This window comes from Helianthus annuus, chromosome 13, assembly GCF_002127325.2.
Source record: "Helianthus annuus cultivar XRQ/B chromosome 13, HanXRQr2.0-SUNRISE, whole genome shotgun sequence".
Taxonomy (NCBI): Eukaryota; Viridiplantae; Streptophyta; class Magnoliopsida; order Asterales; family Asteraceae; genus Helianthus; species Helianthus annuus.
The window spans coordinates 132,613,611-132,630,721 of NC_035445.2; the positions used below are offsets into that span (position 1 = coordinate 132,613,611).

Below are 17,111 nucleotides of genomic sequence, written 5' to 3' on the forward strand. Positions count from 1 at the left end.
AGAGAGTTAAGCATACACATTCAACCCGTGGAATTGGGTTTAGCATAAACACTCTCGTAGAGAGTTAAGCATACACATTCAACCCGTGGAATTGGGTTTAGCATAAACACTCTCGTAGAGAGTTAAGCATACACGTTCAACCCGTGAAAATTGGGTTTAGCACAAACTCAACATTACTTTCATTAGCATACCCAAATCCACAAGGGATTTGTTGCTTACTTACTACATTGTCACGTTCGTTATACAAGGATAGCTTTACATTAAATTTAATATAAACGGGAAATATAATAAAGATTCGTGTAAAACGAAACTTACCTCGATCTTGCGCGCCTTCCGGTTTCTTGGTGCTTGTACCTTCTTCCTTTATGCCTACATCACGACATTCATTCCTTTGTTTAGTTTATCGCTTCATTCTACCATTTTTCCAAAATACACATACATTCCTCATTTAGGCATTTTATCGAACACATGGTAGGCATTATGGATATGGTACAAGGTACAAGTCTATAAAGCATGTTCCATGAGTTTATGATCACACAACAATCTCATTCATTCAATTTCACATAGTTATTTTATTCTACATCAATCTAATTATCATTCTAGTACTACAATCAAGATCATACATCAAGATAACAAGGATTCTTAACACTATGATCCTACTAATCTTAACTCAACTTCAACAAATGGGGTTTAACCAATATATTTCCTACAAGCCAGAAATCAACATGATTCTTGTTCTAGAGAGAAATTCTAACTAAGATTTCTCCTTTTTGATACAAGAATTCGAGATTTGGTTGAACCCATCTTTCTACAATTCATAATTTTCATGATTAAAACTCACCTCTTTACTAGCCAAGGTTAGATGCTTGATTTTTAGGGCTCATGCATAGGAATTTCACACAAATTGTGACTCAATTTGCTTGATTTCTAGTAGCTAGGGTTTGGCTCCCCTTTTCTTCCTCCCCTGGATCGTACGAACACACACACACACCAGTGTTTGTGTTTTTGTTTTAATTATTTCTTAATTAACCCATTTATTCACTAATTTACATAACTAGCCCTCCCACTTAGAGAGTGTATTTTACTTAAGCATTTTTTTATTTAACTAGTTATCACTATACCATGACTTTCATTAACCAAGTTAATTTCTTTATTTATCATTTACCATTTTGGGGTGTTACAAGTCTACCCCCTTAAAGGAGGTTTCGTCCCCGAAACCTGATCATAATTTAAATATTGACATACCGAAAAGAAAAGGATAGTGCCTTCTCATCTCGTCTTCTGCTTCCCACGTAAGATCCGAACCCTTCCGGTGCTGCATTGTACCAACACTAGTCTAACAGCTTTGTTGCGGAGATTCTTCACCTTGAAATCCTTAATGGCTATGGGCCTTTCGACATAATTTAACCCTTCGTCCAACTCAATATCATCAAGAGGTACTAGTGCTGTCTCATCCGCAAGGCACTTTCTCAATTGTGACACGTGGAAGGTATGGTGAATCCCGTCTAGAGCAGGCGGTAATTCTAGTCGATACGCAACCCTTCCAACCCGAGCTAAGATTTTAAACGGCCCGATGTAACGAGGACCTAGCTTTCCCCGTTTGCGAAAACGGATTATACCCTTCCATGGGGACACCTTTAGCAAGACAAAATCTCCAACTTGGAACTCAATAGGACGCCTTCTCTTGTCTGCATAAGCTTTTTGCCGATCTTGAGCTGCTTTCAACCTTGTTCTAACCATTTCGATCTTTTCATTCGTTATTGCTATTAAATCACTTGGTGCAAGCTCCCTTTGTCCCACTTCGCCCCAACATACGGGAGTCCTACATTTTCTCCCGTATAATAGTTCGTAAGGTGCCATTTGAATACTACTATGGTAACTGTTATTGTAAGAAAACTCGACCAGGGGCAATTGGTCGTCCCAACTTCCTCCAAAATCTAAGGCACACGCTCTCAACATATCAACGAGCGTTTGAATGGTTCTTTCTGACTGGCCGTCCGTTTGAGGGTGGTAGGCGGTACTTATGTGCAACTTCGTACCCACACTCTCGTGAAACTTCCGCCAGTAACGAGAAGTAAATCTAGTGTCCCGATCCGAGACAATCGACACGGGCACTCCATGACGGGATATGATCCCGTTCATATAAATTTCTGCCATTTTCTCGGAAGAGTAAGCTTCTTTGATGGGTAAAAAGTGAGCGCTTTTTGTAAGTCGGTCTACGATTACCCATATTGTATCGTGCCCTTTCTTTGTTTTAGGAAGTTTGGTTATCAAATCCATCGTTAGTTCCTCCCACTTCCATACCGGTATCTCCAAAGGTTGTAATTTCCCATACGGCTTTTGATGTTCTACTTTCACTTGGGAGCATGTTAAGCATTTCGCGACGTATTTAACTATGTCACGCTTCATACCCGGCCACCAATAATTGGCTTTCAAGTCCCGATACATCTTTGTAGCCCCGGGATGGACCGAATATCGAGACTTATGTGCTTCGTCGAGCAAGGCAGCTTTGACTTCGCAGAATCGCGGAATCCAAATTCGGCCGAACCGCGTCTTAAGCCCGGTCGAATTTTCTTCTAGATTATCGATCACACCTTTTAGTCGTTCCCTCTTCAGGTCTTCCGCTCCGAGCGACTTTATTTGGGATTCGCGTATTGCCTCGAGTAATCGTGGAGTAACTATCATCTTCATGGATTTCACTCTTATGGGAGGTGGATACTCTTTACGGCTTAATGCATCGGCTACTACATTTGCCTTCCCCGGATGGTAGAGGATATCGCAATCATAATCTTTGATAAGTTCCAACCACCTCCGCTGCCTCATATTTAGGTCTCTCTGTCCAAAGAAATATTTAAGGCTTTTGTGGTCCGAGTAAATGGTGCATTTTGCCCCATAAAGATAATGCCTCCAAATCTTTAATGCAAACACTACCGCCGCTAATTCCAAGTCATGTGTGGGGTAGTTCACCTCATGAGGCTTCAATTGTCGCGAAGCATAGGCGATAACTCTCCCTCTTTGCATTAGAACACAACCCAATCCCTGGTGTGAAGCGTCTGAAAAGACCACCAGGTCTTCGGTTCCGTCTGGTAACGTTAGGATCGGGGGAGTTGATAGTTTTTCTTTCAACATTCGAAAAGCCTCCTCCTGTTCTTTTTCCCATACAAACTTATCTTTCTTTCTTGTCAATTTTGTTAAGGGTAAGGCTATTTTGGAAAAATCTTGTATGAACCTTCGGTAGTATCCAGCAAGACCCAGAAAACTTCTTATCTCTGTTGGATTTTTCGGAGGAACCCACTTCATTACAGCATCGATCTTTGAAGGATCAACCATAACACCCTCCGCATTTATCACGTGCCCCAGAAACTGTACCTCCCTAAGCCAAAAGGCACACTTTGAAAATTTTGCGTAGAGCTTCTTCTTACGGAGAGTTTCAAGTACTTCACGCAAATGTACCGCATGTTCGTCTTTGCTTCGTGAATAAACCAAAATGTCATCTATGAATACAATTACCGATCTATCCAACATGGGTCGGCATACACGGTTCATAAGGTCCATAAATGCCGCCGGCGCATTTGTTAACCCGAAGGACATAACTAAAAATTCATAATGTCCGTAACGGGTTCTAAATGCGGTCTTTGGAATGTCTTCTTTTCGTACTCTAAGCTGATGGTACCCCGATCGCAGATCTATCTTGGAGAACCAACTCGCCCCTTGTAACTGATCGAAAAGGTCGTCAATTCTAGGTAAAGGGTAGCGGTTCTTTATGGTTAGCTTATTTAACTCCCTATAGTCGATGCACATGCGCATCGACCCGTCTTTCTTCTTAACAAATAAGACGGGCGCTCCCCAAGGCGACACACTTGGGCGTATAAAGCCTTTGTCTAGGAGGTCTTGTATTTGTGTCATTAATTCCCGCATTTCCGTGGGAGCTAATCTATAGGGAGCCTTCGCGACTGGTTTCGCATCCGGATTCAATTCGATATTGAACTCCACTTCTCGCTCGGGAGGGAGTCCCGGCAATTCCTCCGGGAATACATCCGGAAATTCGTTCACAACTTCAACATCTTCAAGCTTTGGGAAGCTTTGTTGAGTATTTACTACGTAAGCTAAGTATGCTCTACTCCCATTGAGCACGTACTTAGTGGCTTGAACGAGAGTACATAGCTTCGCTTCCATCTTTCTTTCGCCTTGTACATTTAATCGTCTTCCACTTGGGGCTCGGAGATGTATGGTTTTGGTTTCACAATTTATCTCCGCGTGGTTTTGAGACATCCAATCCATACCCACTATTACTTTGAATTCCCCCAAGATCATGGGGATAAGATCAATAGCAAACTCCTCATCCTCAATGGTCAATTTGCAATTTTTACATATTTCGTGCAACAAGAAACTTTTGCTATCTGCTATCTCTACTTCTAAGGGCATCGACATTCGTTCAATCTTAAAGGATGGATGTTGAACAATTTCGCTAGAGATAAACGACATGGTAGCTCCGGTATCAAACAAAACGTAAACCGGTATAGAATTTATTAGAAAAATACCTGAGACCACATTTGGCTGGGACTTGGCTTCTTCAGACGTGATCTGAAACATTCTCCCCTTTGCCCTAGAACCCTCTTGCTTCCTATCTTCTTTCTTTGACCCTTGTTGAAGCTTTGGACATTCCGACTTGATATGCCCTTTTTCGAAACAGTTGAAACAAGTCTTTGGGTTATCCGGGCATTGATAGGACGAATGCCCTTCCTTACCACATTTAAAGCACCCCTTCTTACCTAACAAACACTCTCCGGTATGGAGCTTTCCACACGTCTTGCATGGTGTAATCCCACCCTTCGACTTACCCTTTCTTCCTTGATCCTGAAACTTCCCCTTTTTGGATGGACTAAAACTTGCACCTTTTTCACTCGGCCTCTTTTCACCTCGCTCCTCTTTCCTTTTAATTTCGATCTCTCTATCCCGCGCTAAATCAATGAGCTCTTCAAGAGTTTCACATTTTGAGGGAGTGATGAACTCTCTAACTTCTGCTTTTAACACGCCATAAAAGCGACTTATCTTCATCCTCTCGGTTGTTACCAATTCTCCACAGAACTTCATCTTATCCATAAAATTGTTTGCTATTTCATTCACTGATTCGTTTTTCTGCCGGAGGCGTAAGAAATCCTCCTGAATCTTGTCGATAGCCGACTGAGGACAATGATATCTCATGAAGGGCCCCTTAAACTCCTGCCAAGTCATAACTTGCAGTCTGTCTTCGCCTACCTCCTTGCTGTGAGCATCCCACCAATCCTTCGCCTGATGGGTTAGTAAACCGGTAGCGAACATCACTTGATCCTCCTTATCACACCGACTTCGTATAAAGACCGCCTCTATGTTCGAGATCCATCTTTGACATTCAACAGGATCTATTTTACCGTCATACGTCGTCGGATGGCATGCCATAAAATCCTTATAAGTTCACCTTCGTTCCTTACCTCTACCCTTGGATCCTTCGATTAATTCTTTCAATTCTTCAAACCTACTGGTCATCATAGCATCCACCACACCCAGAACTCGGCTTTCTACTTCTTGAGCCAACCGTGGTAGATTGGCTTGTATAACCCCTTCCGCTACTTCAGTGACTCTGTTCTCGAATGCTTCTTGTCTAGCCGCATCATTGTTATCATCATTATCATCATTGATATTTCTTGCATCGGCCATCTACACAACATCACATTTATATTTAACACAACTAACAAGCTTTCATTACGTCATAGTTCATTATTCCAAGTTTATTTCATCCACCTTCCCTTGGTTGCATTTTACTTGCCTTTTTAAATTTTTTTACTATTCGTTCATATTATTCGACTCGTCACCTCCGATTATTTCGAGTTTATCACTTCACAATTTCTATTTATGGTTCCCCATACCTATGAAGTCCCACATGGACTTTTCATCACAATTTAGTAGGCTTTCAATTGATACGGGAACTTAGAATGGGTAAAAACAAGGCAAATCAGCGAACCAGTCCCGCGCTAGCCGTCGGCGACGGCAGGGTAGCCCGTCGGCGACGGCTCTTAAAAATGGGCGTCGGGTATAAAGGTCCGTAGACAGGAACTTAGGCCGTCGGCCAAAATAAGGCGTCGGCGACGGACATACAGGGCGTCGGCGACGGCCTTCCCCCGATCGTTTCGCTGCAACTTCATTTTTTTGTGTTTTAACCCACTTCCAGGTCCGTACCAGCTGCCCGGGTTCCAGAATTACTTGTTTCGCTACCCATAATTGTTACTTCACATATTTAACTTAACCTTATATCTTAAACTCATAACATATACTAGCATTTATCGAAATCATACATTATTACCTCATTGGCGATTCGGGAGCGAGCACACTTTCGAACGAGCCATTGGTTTGAGTTCAAGCATCGCGTTAAAAGCTCGAATCCCTCAAACCTTGGCTCTGATACCAACTTGTTAGGACCACTTTTTCTAAAATACTAAATTACATACTAAGCAAGATCTTTCGGACATTGAAATACAATTTTGACACTTAATAGAAAATTTTTACAAAATTTGGGCATGACCCGTTTGTAAAACGAGCATACCCCCTGTTTTGACATAACTTACAACGTTTACACTACGACCCATTTAACATAAAACCATCCCAACAAAAACGACAAGTTTTCAATTCTAAAACATTTCAACAAGTTTAACAAGTAATAAACACGACCCAAAAACATGCATATAAGTTGCGGAAGCGCTTGGTATCATAAGGCTTGAACATGTGCTCGTCCCATATCTCCAAATCGCCTAAAGAGGTGCTTTACCTACATTAACATTCACAATTTAAAAGGTTAGTTATCTCATAGAAAATCATAATCCTTTGTTTTAGCTTTATACATATAAAACCTTCTTACTCTTAAGCATACAACAACCCAATAATTGGGTTAGGCATAACCACTCTCGTAGAGAGTTCGACATACACATTCGACCCGTGTAATTGGGTTTAGCATAAACACTCTCGTAGAGAGTTAAGCATACACATTCAACCCGTGGAATTGGGTTTAGCATAAACACTCTCGTAGAGAGTTAAGCATACACATTCAACCCGTGGAATTGGGTTTAGCATAAACACTCTCGTAGAGAGTTAAGCATACACGTTCAACCCGTGAAAATTGGGTTTAGCACAAACTCAACATTACTTTCATTAGCATACCCAAATCCACAAGGGATTTGTTGCTTACTTACTACATTGTCACGTTCGTTATACAAGGATAGCTTTACATTAAATTTAATATAAACGGGAAATATAATAAAGATTCGTGTAAAACGAAACTTACCTCGATCTTGCGCGCCTTCCGGTTTCTTGGTGCTTGTACCTTCTTCCTTTATGCCTACATCACGACATTCATTCCTTTGTTTAGTTTATCGCTTCATTCTACCATTTTTCCAAAATACACATACATTCCTCATTTAGGCATTTTATCGAACACGTGGTAGGCATTATGGATATGGTACAAGGTACAAGTCTATAAAGCATGTTCCATGAGTTTATGATCACACAACAATCTCATTCATTCAATTTCACATAGTTATTTTATTCTACATCAATCTAATTATCATTCTAGTACTACAATCAAGATCATACATCAAGATAACAAGGATTCTTAACACTATGATCCTACTAATCTTAACTCAACTTCAACAAATGGGGTTTAACCAATATATTTCCTACAAGCCAGAAATCAACATGATTCTTGTTCTAGAGAGAAATTCTAACTAAGATTTCTCCTTTTTGATACAAGAATTCGAGATTTGGTTGAACCCATCTTTCTACAATTCATAATTTTCATGATTAAAACTCACCTCTTTACTAGCCAAGGTTAGATGCTTGATTTTTAGGGCTCATGCATAGGAATTTCACACAAATTGTGACTCAATTTGCTTGATTTCTAGTAGCTAGGGTTTGGCTCCCCTTTTCTTCCTCCCCTGGATCGTACGAACACACACACACACCAGTGTTTGTGTTTTTGTTTTAATTATTTCTTAATTAACCCATTTATTCACTAATTTACATAACTAGCCCTCCCACTTAGAGAGTGTATTTTACTTAAGCATTTTTTTATTTAACTAGTTATCACTATACCATGACTTTCATTAACCAAGTTAATTTCTTTATTTATCATTTACCATTTTGGGGTGTTACATTACAATTATACCCTTTGTTCTTTTTCTTCTCAATTAATTTTTCTTCTTAAATGAACCTTCCCCTACATATATATATATATATATATATATATATATATATATATATATATATATATATGTATGTATGTATAATAAATGATGTATTAAAGAAATGTTATTTTAAAAGATATAAAATTAGGATGCATAATAATAAGAATAAAAATATTAGCATGTATAAGTAAACGTAAACTCTAAAGAAATGTGAGCGTGTGTGTATAAATACAAGTTAGCTGAGATAAAAGTAAAAGTTAGATGCATAATTGTTAGATTGTTAGTAGTCCTGTAGTTATGAAATATGTATATTAAAATGTTCTTTTGCACTTAATTTTTTTTTTCAAAGTAAATTATAAAGTTAATGAATTGCTTATGATGGATATCTTTGGGCTTAAGGTCTTCCTTGATTAGGATATAAGCGACTCGTGTTGATAACATGTTATAATATAACAAGAATTAATACAAGATTAGTGCTAGGGTAGAGGATCCTGTAAAAAGTGCTCAAAGTGTGAGAAGTGTGAGAAGTGTATTATAACACTATATATAATATTATATAACAACATATAAACACCGTATAAACAATATGTAACACCATATAATACTATATAACACTATGTAACACGATATATCATTATATAACAAATATAACACTATAGGTTGTCTGATAGCATATCTATAATAGATGTATAGTGTTATATTTGTTATATAATGATATATAGTGTTACATAGTGTTATATGGTATTATATGGTGTTACATATTGTTATACGGTGTTTATATGGTGTTATATAGTATTATATGTAGTGTTATAATACACTTCTCACATTTCTCACACTTTGAGCACTTTTTACACTATCCTTACCCTTAGTGCTAGAACTTTAAAAACTATAGAAATATTATAAGAGCAAGAAGTAGAAAATATCATAACTTATGAAAGTGCATTCACCAGGTACATTTTCTCTTCTTTCTTGAGCTTGTATTTATACTATAAAAATAACTATTTGGTAGATAAGGTTAACTACTTGATGGACAAGTAGTATTGTACATTATTCATAATTTTGACAAAGAGTTCATCTACTTACTTGATAGATCTAGAGAAATCTTGATCTATATGATAAACTTTATATAATGTTCATAACATTATGGTCATTTCCCTCAATTTATAAATGAGGTTGGTTATGGTATAGAGCATTCAGATCCCCTCTATCATTTTCTACTCATTGTATTTGTCTTAGTTACAAACACTTTATTTTATTAAATTTCTTGTTTATATACACTTTTAATAATTTAATGGAGGATGAATAGTAGTTTTATAGTGATTTTTCAAAATATAAGAGTAGGGTACATAAATAGTGGATGAGATATATTGTATTTTTAATCGTTTTTTTCTCATTTTTTAATAGATGGGATGTGAATGCTCTTACGACCTCATTTAAAAAAAAAAAAAAAACCAAATATGCCCTTAGAAGGGGGAGCTAAATTGCTCTGGGTTGAACCGAGTATTTTACTACAATGGGTAGTCGTTTTTTGGGCAGTGAGTTTCCTCCGAAATAGTGGGGGCGGGCTTGATCACCAACATCATTTGTGTTTATAGGTGTAGGTAGCCTTTTACCGTTAGGTGTACCCAAGTAATTGGGCTTTTCTAAGTCATAAAAAAAGGCGGAAATAATAAGGGTGTAAGGGGTGCTCACCTAAGAGGTGAGTCCCCTCTCTTACGCCCAACCAATCCTCGTGTGCCACGTCAACTCCCCTCTTAAACTCCCCTAACACCCTAAATTGATGGCGGCACTCCCCTCTTAGGTGAATTGGTTTTTTTTTTTTTTTTTTAAAAAAAAAAAAGAAAAGCATTGATTGGTCACTCCCTCTCTCTCTCCTCCCTCTCTCTTCGGTGAGCCGCCACCGGTTCTCTCTCCTCTCTCTACTCACCGCATGGATGGCGGTGTTCTTGCCGAGCGGGAAAAGGGATCACCGCATGGGGTTGCCGAAGGCACCCCGTGCACCCTAAGACTAGAGGATGAAAAGTGTAATACTAATAATAGCCGACATATGAAAAGTGTTGATACCAATAATAGCCAATACATGAAAAGTGTAATACCAAAGAAAGTGTGTTGGAGAAGACTTGAAGTCAATAAAGTAAGACTGTTTTAAGAGGCACTGGGAATCAAATTACCACGTCAAATGCATGCTTTTGCTTCATCTTCTTCTTCCTTCATAATCAACATCATCGTGCTGTTCACTGTAAGTATCGATCTATTTATCTTTCTATCAGTTTTGCTAATATGAACTCTGACCATTTCTCTCACAATGCATTCAACAAAATAAGTAGTGTTTCTTTATAATATTGTTATTTTGGTCTGTGATTACTTGAAATTGTTAGCGATCCTTTTAATCTGGACATCTGCGGGTCATATGTGAAGAGATAATTCTGATTTGAAGAATTATCCAGAAAGTTGATATGGGTTAAACTTTAAAGATAATTCAAGTTAGAGATAAAATTAGTTTGAATTATCCTTTTATTAGATATGTTTATCTAGTTAGTTTATTTAATTTTTTAAATAGAGTTTGAGTTGGACTAGAAATAGTTTATGTTTAGTATAAATATAGGGTTATGTATTCAGTTTTATTTGTCGAGTTCAGTTTAATAGTAATATAAAGAGTATGAGACGTGTTAGTCTACAAATCCTGTGTGTTTGGTTTTGTATGTTCGTGATTGAAAGACTAGGCCAACAATATGGTTCGTCGGTTTCGCAACTTTCACTTGATCTTAGTAGTATTATCTTCATACGTACACTTTAATTGATCACTAGATGGTTAGTTAAGTACCACAGGTATAATATCATTAAAAATTAATTTTTATATAAAAACAACTTTAGATCTTAAAAATGGTGTTTAGTAGAAAGGGGGTAAGATCAAATAAAAAGTTTATTTTGCCTAAGTAGGATGAGAAGGAATCTTAACCATTCATTTTTCAAATCAATGGTTAAGATGAAAGTGTAGGAGAAAGGAGGAGTGCAAGGGTATCTTGGGAAAATCATATTTATAGACTTTTTCTCTCCACATGCAAGGCACATGCATATTCCACCCCCATTTTTTAAACGTTCATAACTTTTTTATACGACATTATTTTTTCATAAAAATTTCACCATAAAATCGAGCCTTTTTTTATCTTTAATTTGAGTACCATATTGTTATATAAAATATGAATACTAAAAAACCCACTAAAATGTGTTGTATTTTTATGTTGTATAACATTTTTTTGTGTTGGATTTTTGTACTATATTTTTGTGCTAAATTTTTTATGCTGAATTTTTTTGTCTTAATTTTTTTTATTAAATTTTTGTGCTGGATTTTTTGTACTACATTTTTTGTTGGATTTTTCGTGCTATATTTTTTACTAGATTTTTGTGCTATATTTTTTTGTACTACATTTTTTGTGCTATATTTTTTGTACTAGATTTTTTTGTGCTATATTTTTTTGTACTACATTTTTTGTGCTATATTTTTTTGTACTAGATTTTTTGTGCTAGATTTTTTTGTACTGTGCTATATTTTTTTGTACTACATTTTTTGTGCTATATTTTTTTTGTACTAGATTTTTTGTGCTATATTTTTTTGTACTAGATTTTTTGTGCTAGATTTTTTTGTACTAGATTTTTTTGTGTTATATTTAAAAAAAACAAAAGGGGTGCCACATGTCATTTTCACTCATATTTATAAGGACCAAAATGTCCTTCATTCCTACTTATTAGGAGTGCCACATGTCATTATAAGAATCCTTCTTAGGCTACTTAGGCAAAATCCACTTTTTAGTGGATCCTTCCCCAAAGTATTTCATAAGGTAGTAAAACATTTCAAGTCATTTTGGTTATTATGTATTTTAGGGAAATAACTAAGTGAACAAGCTTGGGACTAAGGGAGGATATCGATAGATATATGCGAGTATATATTGAATATGATATTAACTCATGTAACCGCCAAATACGACATGACTCCATCCACACCTTTACTACCTGCCCTGGAGCACCAATGTCGCTGCTTTTCAATGGCTGAGCTCAGTTCAGCAACGGATAACTTTGATGAAAAATGGTGTATTGGCCAAGGTGGGTTTGGTAAGGTGTATAAAGGAATGTTCTCTGATGACCCAACAAGTATCTATGCCATTAAACGGTTGGATTTCATGTCAAATCAAGGAGCAACTGAGTTTTGGGTTGAAGTTAGGATGCTTTCTAGGTTGCGCCATTGTAACATTGTGCCGCTTATTGGTTATTGCAACGAGGGGAAAGAGATGGCTCTTGTTTATGAGTACATGCATAATGGAACCCTCTATGATCATCTTCACAAGAACGATACAGTTTTGACTTGGTCTCAACTGCTCAAGATATGCATCGGAGCTGCACGTGGTTTGGACTATCTACACACCGGCACTGGCACACAACAAGGAGTCATACACCGTGACGTGAAAAGCTCCAACATTTTGTTGGATCAGAATTATGCTGCCAAGATTGCAGACTTTGGATTGGCTAAAATAGGGCCGATAAATCAAACACATACACATGTTATCACCACAGTCAAAGGCACCTTTGGGTACATGGATCCAAATTATTTCTACACGGGCAGATTAACAAGAAAATCTGATGTTTACGCCTTTGGGGTTGTATTGTTTGAAGTGTTGTCTGGAAGGCCCGCTTCGGACAACAGTGGGTCCTCTTCTTCCTGAAGTGGCGGGTAATGGCTGCCACTTGAAGGCTGGGGAGTACTAATTCGAACTCCTCCTGGCACGGACATCCGTGCGTTCGACCTTCTCCGCCTCGGTGGCTCCGGAGGCGGTTGCTGCTCTACAAGCGGTGGTGGCGGCGGCGTGACCGCCCTGAGTCGAGAATCCTGGGAAGGATCCTGTTGCTGCTGATACTGCTGCTGCTGGTGGGACGATGAGTGCTCGGATGGGGTGAAATACCAGTCATACTGGTTGAACCTCTCTTGGAAGCTCTCTGGTCCGCGATACGGCGATCCATGGAATGATGACCCATCTGAGATCTCAATGGGGTGGTTCGGCGTCCCTGAAGCAGGCTCCATGGGGTCAGTATCTTCGTCCATGTCGTTTTCCCCAGAGAAATGGTCTTCAGGTCCAAGTGGGTTAAAACCCACGGGTTCTGGCAGAAGGTTGGCCGGGTTAAATCAGCTTTGGAAAACTGGGGTTGGGTCACCAAAAGAGTGATGAGAGTTGGATCTCTGCAAAGGTATGAAAGAGGGTGGTTGCTGGTTGGGCTCATTTTCCGAGTGGGGTCCAAAGGAGTGTTGGTAAGAAGGTGAAGAGCTAAGGGAGACAGATCGTCTTCCAGGTTCAATATAGAGCCTCCATGGCTCTTGCGGGCTCGTGCTCATAGTAATGGATGGAGTACGCCGGTGTGAAGGCCCGGCTTCGTGATCATGACCTGTCACGGGTCCCTTGCCTCGACCGCGAAGGAATCTGGGTGGCATGATGACCTGCATACATGGTTTAGATAACAATAACAATATAATAATTAAAAGACTCAAAATAAAACAAAACAGAGTTTGTCCTATGTTCGATGTCTAGACTTGGAACTCGAAGAATGTGCAATTTGTGCACTGAGATTAAACACAAAAGGCTAGTGTTTAATTCACTCAGTGTTGGCTCTGATACCAACCTGTCACACCCCTAATTTCCACGTGTCACCGGTGGGCCCGGTGGGGGAGTATCGTGACGTAGTTGATATCATCATTTGTCAAACAACACAAATTATAATGCACAGCGGAAGCAAATGAAAATAGATTTATCTCAACCATTAAGTGTAATATCAAGTATCACAAATAGTCGAAATAGATCCACAGGCGGATCGGAATAAAAAGAAGAAAATTGTTCAACAGATAAATGCATCCCAAAGCTTGCGAGACTCTATGATGCTAAGGAGAGGCCAGCCTATTTCGTTTAGCACCTGCACTTAATCTTTTTGGGGAAAATACGTCAGTTTGCACTGGTAAATACAATTTAACTGACTCATTTTGAAAACATTTGAAAAATTGATTTTAAATGCACAAGGCACAAAACATTTTATAACTTGGGAATAATTAATCAAAGTTAAACTTGTAAAAGATTTACATGTTCGTTATGCGTTCAGTCACCCGAGTCGTGTCGGGTTTAAGGTTAAATGACACACCACTTAGTATAAGTCCGCGGCGGGAAGCTAACGTTTATACCTTAATAATATGGACATAATACCGGGTGTACGCCTACACCCGGGTGTCAAGGTCGTGGCAAAAAATGATGCCAAGGATATCCGGGACATGGTCATTAAGCTCCCAAAGGCGTAAAAACAAACAAAACCAAGTTTTCAAACGGGTCACATTGATAGTACCCAACTACTAATGAGTTGGGGTCAATTGCCCGACCAAGCGATATTTTATATACCGTACCCCCAAGCCCGTATAAGGGAAAATAAGTTAAAAGTATTTACCTGCGCAAGTATAACCACAAAAGCAAAAATGCACGTGTCTTTTACTGGGCTCCTATTCTGGAACGAAGGTTATAATTGTGACACTCGAGGTTTTTCCGAACGATCACCTTGTAATATTTCGTGTGTATATAAATATTATTAAATGGAAACGTGATTTTTGCATGATATGTGATGTATGTATGTATTATATATATATATGAGAGCCGAAACCACGACCCGAGACCATGACTCGCAACCGGGCGGTTGCGAGTGGGCCACTCGGTCTCGAGTGGGCCGTTGAGCCGAAACCGGTTTGGGCCGAAACCCCAAGCCCAACCCAAAACCCCCCCTTAGTCTTGTTGACACTTGGTATATATCCCACCTTTCCCCCACTTCTTTCATTTTACACAACACACCAACACATACACTCCTTATTTCTCTCTCAACTAGAACACCCCAAAACAACATCCCAACCTTCTCCAACTTTCGGATTCAAGCAAGGGATTTCGGACAAGGACTCGGTCAAGCTCGGATCACTCGGACACTTCATCTTCTCTCATTTTCTTCCCTTGTCTTCGGCTCTTTCTTCTCCTAACCGGTTAGTGTCCTAGTTTGTGTATAGATTTATGTGTAATGGATGCCTTGTATATGCTTGCTTGAATGATATGTATATGAAATAGAAAAATGTTTGGTTAGTAGTTTATGCATGATTATTAGGTTGTTTGGAAAGTTTGTGAATATGTGTTAACATGACTAAAATGGCTTGATATTGGTAGTTTACAAGTGTTCATAGCCAACTACACTATGCTTTAAAGTTTCTTGCAAAAATGATGTTGATAAACATAAGATTTCGGCTATATATTGTATGTTCTTTGTTCTTGCCATGATAATTTTGTCATAAATATGTGATTTTTGGTTCATAAAAGGTATGATTTGTTATAGTGAAAACCCTAGAAAAATATGAATATAGGATGAACTTGTTGAATGAGGGTTTGAAGATTCAAAAATGGCAAAGTTTGATCTATCTTTACTAGTATTCAGATTAGGAAAAGTGTTAGTGAAATATTATTGGTAGTTTCCTAATCTGGGTCTGATTTTATGTGTACAATTTGGACTGTCATACCTGCATCATCACGTGTGTATGAAAGTGACAGATTACGACTCGCAACCACGGCATTACGACTCGAAACCACACGGTTGCGACTCGCAACCAAAGCATGACAAGTCGAAACCACGAGATTGCGACTCAAGACCACGCCGTTGCGACTCGCAACCAAAACGTGACAACTCGAGACCACGGTTACGACTCGCAACCATATCGTGACAAGCCGAAACCACCTGGTTGCGACTCGAGACCAGCTGGTTGCGAGTGGGCTGTTCATTTTAGTTATTGGGCCATTCTGGGTTGGACTATCTGTTAAATGGACTATGTGTTGCTGTGTTCTGTTTGACTGTGTTACTGTTAGGGCCGGCCCAATAACCCCACGACTATTTACTTGTATGCATGTTACGTACTTGTATGTGTTTTACGTGAATGCTTGTACACCGAACCTGACCTATACCGGTAACCATGTTAGGACGTGGTGACCAACGTGATTGACAAGTAACCTAAACCTACCGAGCAACCCAAGGTGAGTTCACAACTTAAAAGCATGCGTCCCGGTGGTTTGGGACACGAGACTAAAACAACCCTATCCCCTGGTAAAAGGGGATACCCTTTACATACCTTCCCTAGTTATTGGGAACAAAACTTACTTTTCCTTCCCTGGTATTGGGAAACCTTTTGGTTAATTACTGTTTATACGGATTGCAACTAACGGCACTAAACGAAACTCTATCACTCAAGTCCCTACTACAAATACCGATTAGTCGCCGGGATCAGGCGAACGGGTTATTAGTTGATAGCGCTATTTAGGTGTTTACCAGCCTCACACCGTGCCCTGGTTTGGGATCGGTCGTGAACTAATGTACTCAGAAATCCGTCAATGATGATAGAACATTGACATCGGGGCATCCTGCGGATACGCAACGGTTACCTAGTGTTCGGTATTGGAAAAACAGTTTAGTCGCTAACTTTTGGGGTAGCTCCCCAGGGCATGTATAAACGGATAAATTAATCGGTGAAACAAAGTTTTTGGTAAATAAAACTGGACAACTAGTGAACTCACTCAGCATTATTGTTGACCCCTTACTGCATGCTTTGCAGGTAACCCGTGACGAAGGAGCTTGCTGCTTGGGAACGTGTAGTGTCTGTTCACCCTTGTGTTGGGTGTTACCATATTTTTGAATCATGAACTTTGTTTTAAACTACCTTACTTATGCTTCCGCTACTTATTACTGTTTTGAACTTAAAACTTGGAACTCTGAACTTAATATTTGCTAAGCTTATGATTAGTAAGTATTACTTTTGTTATCAACTTAAGTATTCAGTATAATTGGTGGCTG

The 17,111-nt window shown here is 38.9% G+C and overlaps 1 protein-coding gene and 2 long non-coding RNA genes across 3 annotated transcripts in view; 1 reads left to right on the forward strand and 2 right to left on the reverse strand.

Annotated features, from left to right (window-relative positions):
* The window catches only part of LOC110903262, a 1,608-nt gene extending 515 nt beyond the window's left edge, over positions 1 to 1,093 (reverse strand). The window contains exons 1-2 of the long non-coding RNA XR_002571794.1: positions 842 to 1,093; positions 316 to 369 (exon numbers count right to left, since the gene is read on the reverse strand). This is a non-coding gene — a long non-coding RNA (uncharacterized LOC110903262). The remainder of the gene's footprint in view (positions 1 to 315; positions 370 to 841) is intronic.
* Positions 1,094 to 6,485: 5,392 nt separating this feature from the next.
* Positions 6,486 to 8,093, reverse strand: LOC110903261. The gene is made up of 3 exons (XR_002571793.1): positions 7,842 to 8,093; positions 7,316 to 7,369; positions 6,486 to 6,802 (listed from the first exon to the last, which is right to left on the reverse strand). It is a non-coding gene; the product is annotated as an uncharacterized LOC110903261 (long non-coding RNA).
* A 3,954-nt stretch (positions 8,094 to 12,047) lies between these two features.
* Positions 12,048 to 12,931, forward strand: LOC110901749 (putative receptor-like protein kinase At5g39000). The gene has a single exon (XM_022148538.2). The coding sequence runs from the start codon at positions 12,167 to 12,169 to the stop codon at positions 12,929 to 12,931; it is 765 nt and encodes a 254-aa protein (XP_022004230.1). The 5' UTR covers positions 12,048 to 12,166.
* The last annotated feature ends 4,180 nt before the right edge of the window (positions 12,932 to 17,111 follow it).

What these genes read in the sequence shown, in the direction of transcription:
- LOC110901749 (XM_022148538.2), top strand. Translation starts at nt 12,167, where the DNA reads ATGATATTAACTCATGTAACCGCCAAATACGACATGACTCCATCCACA.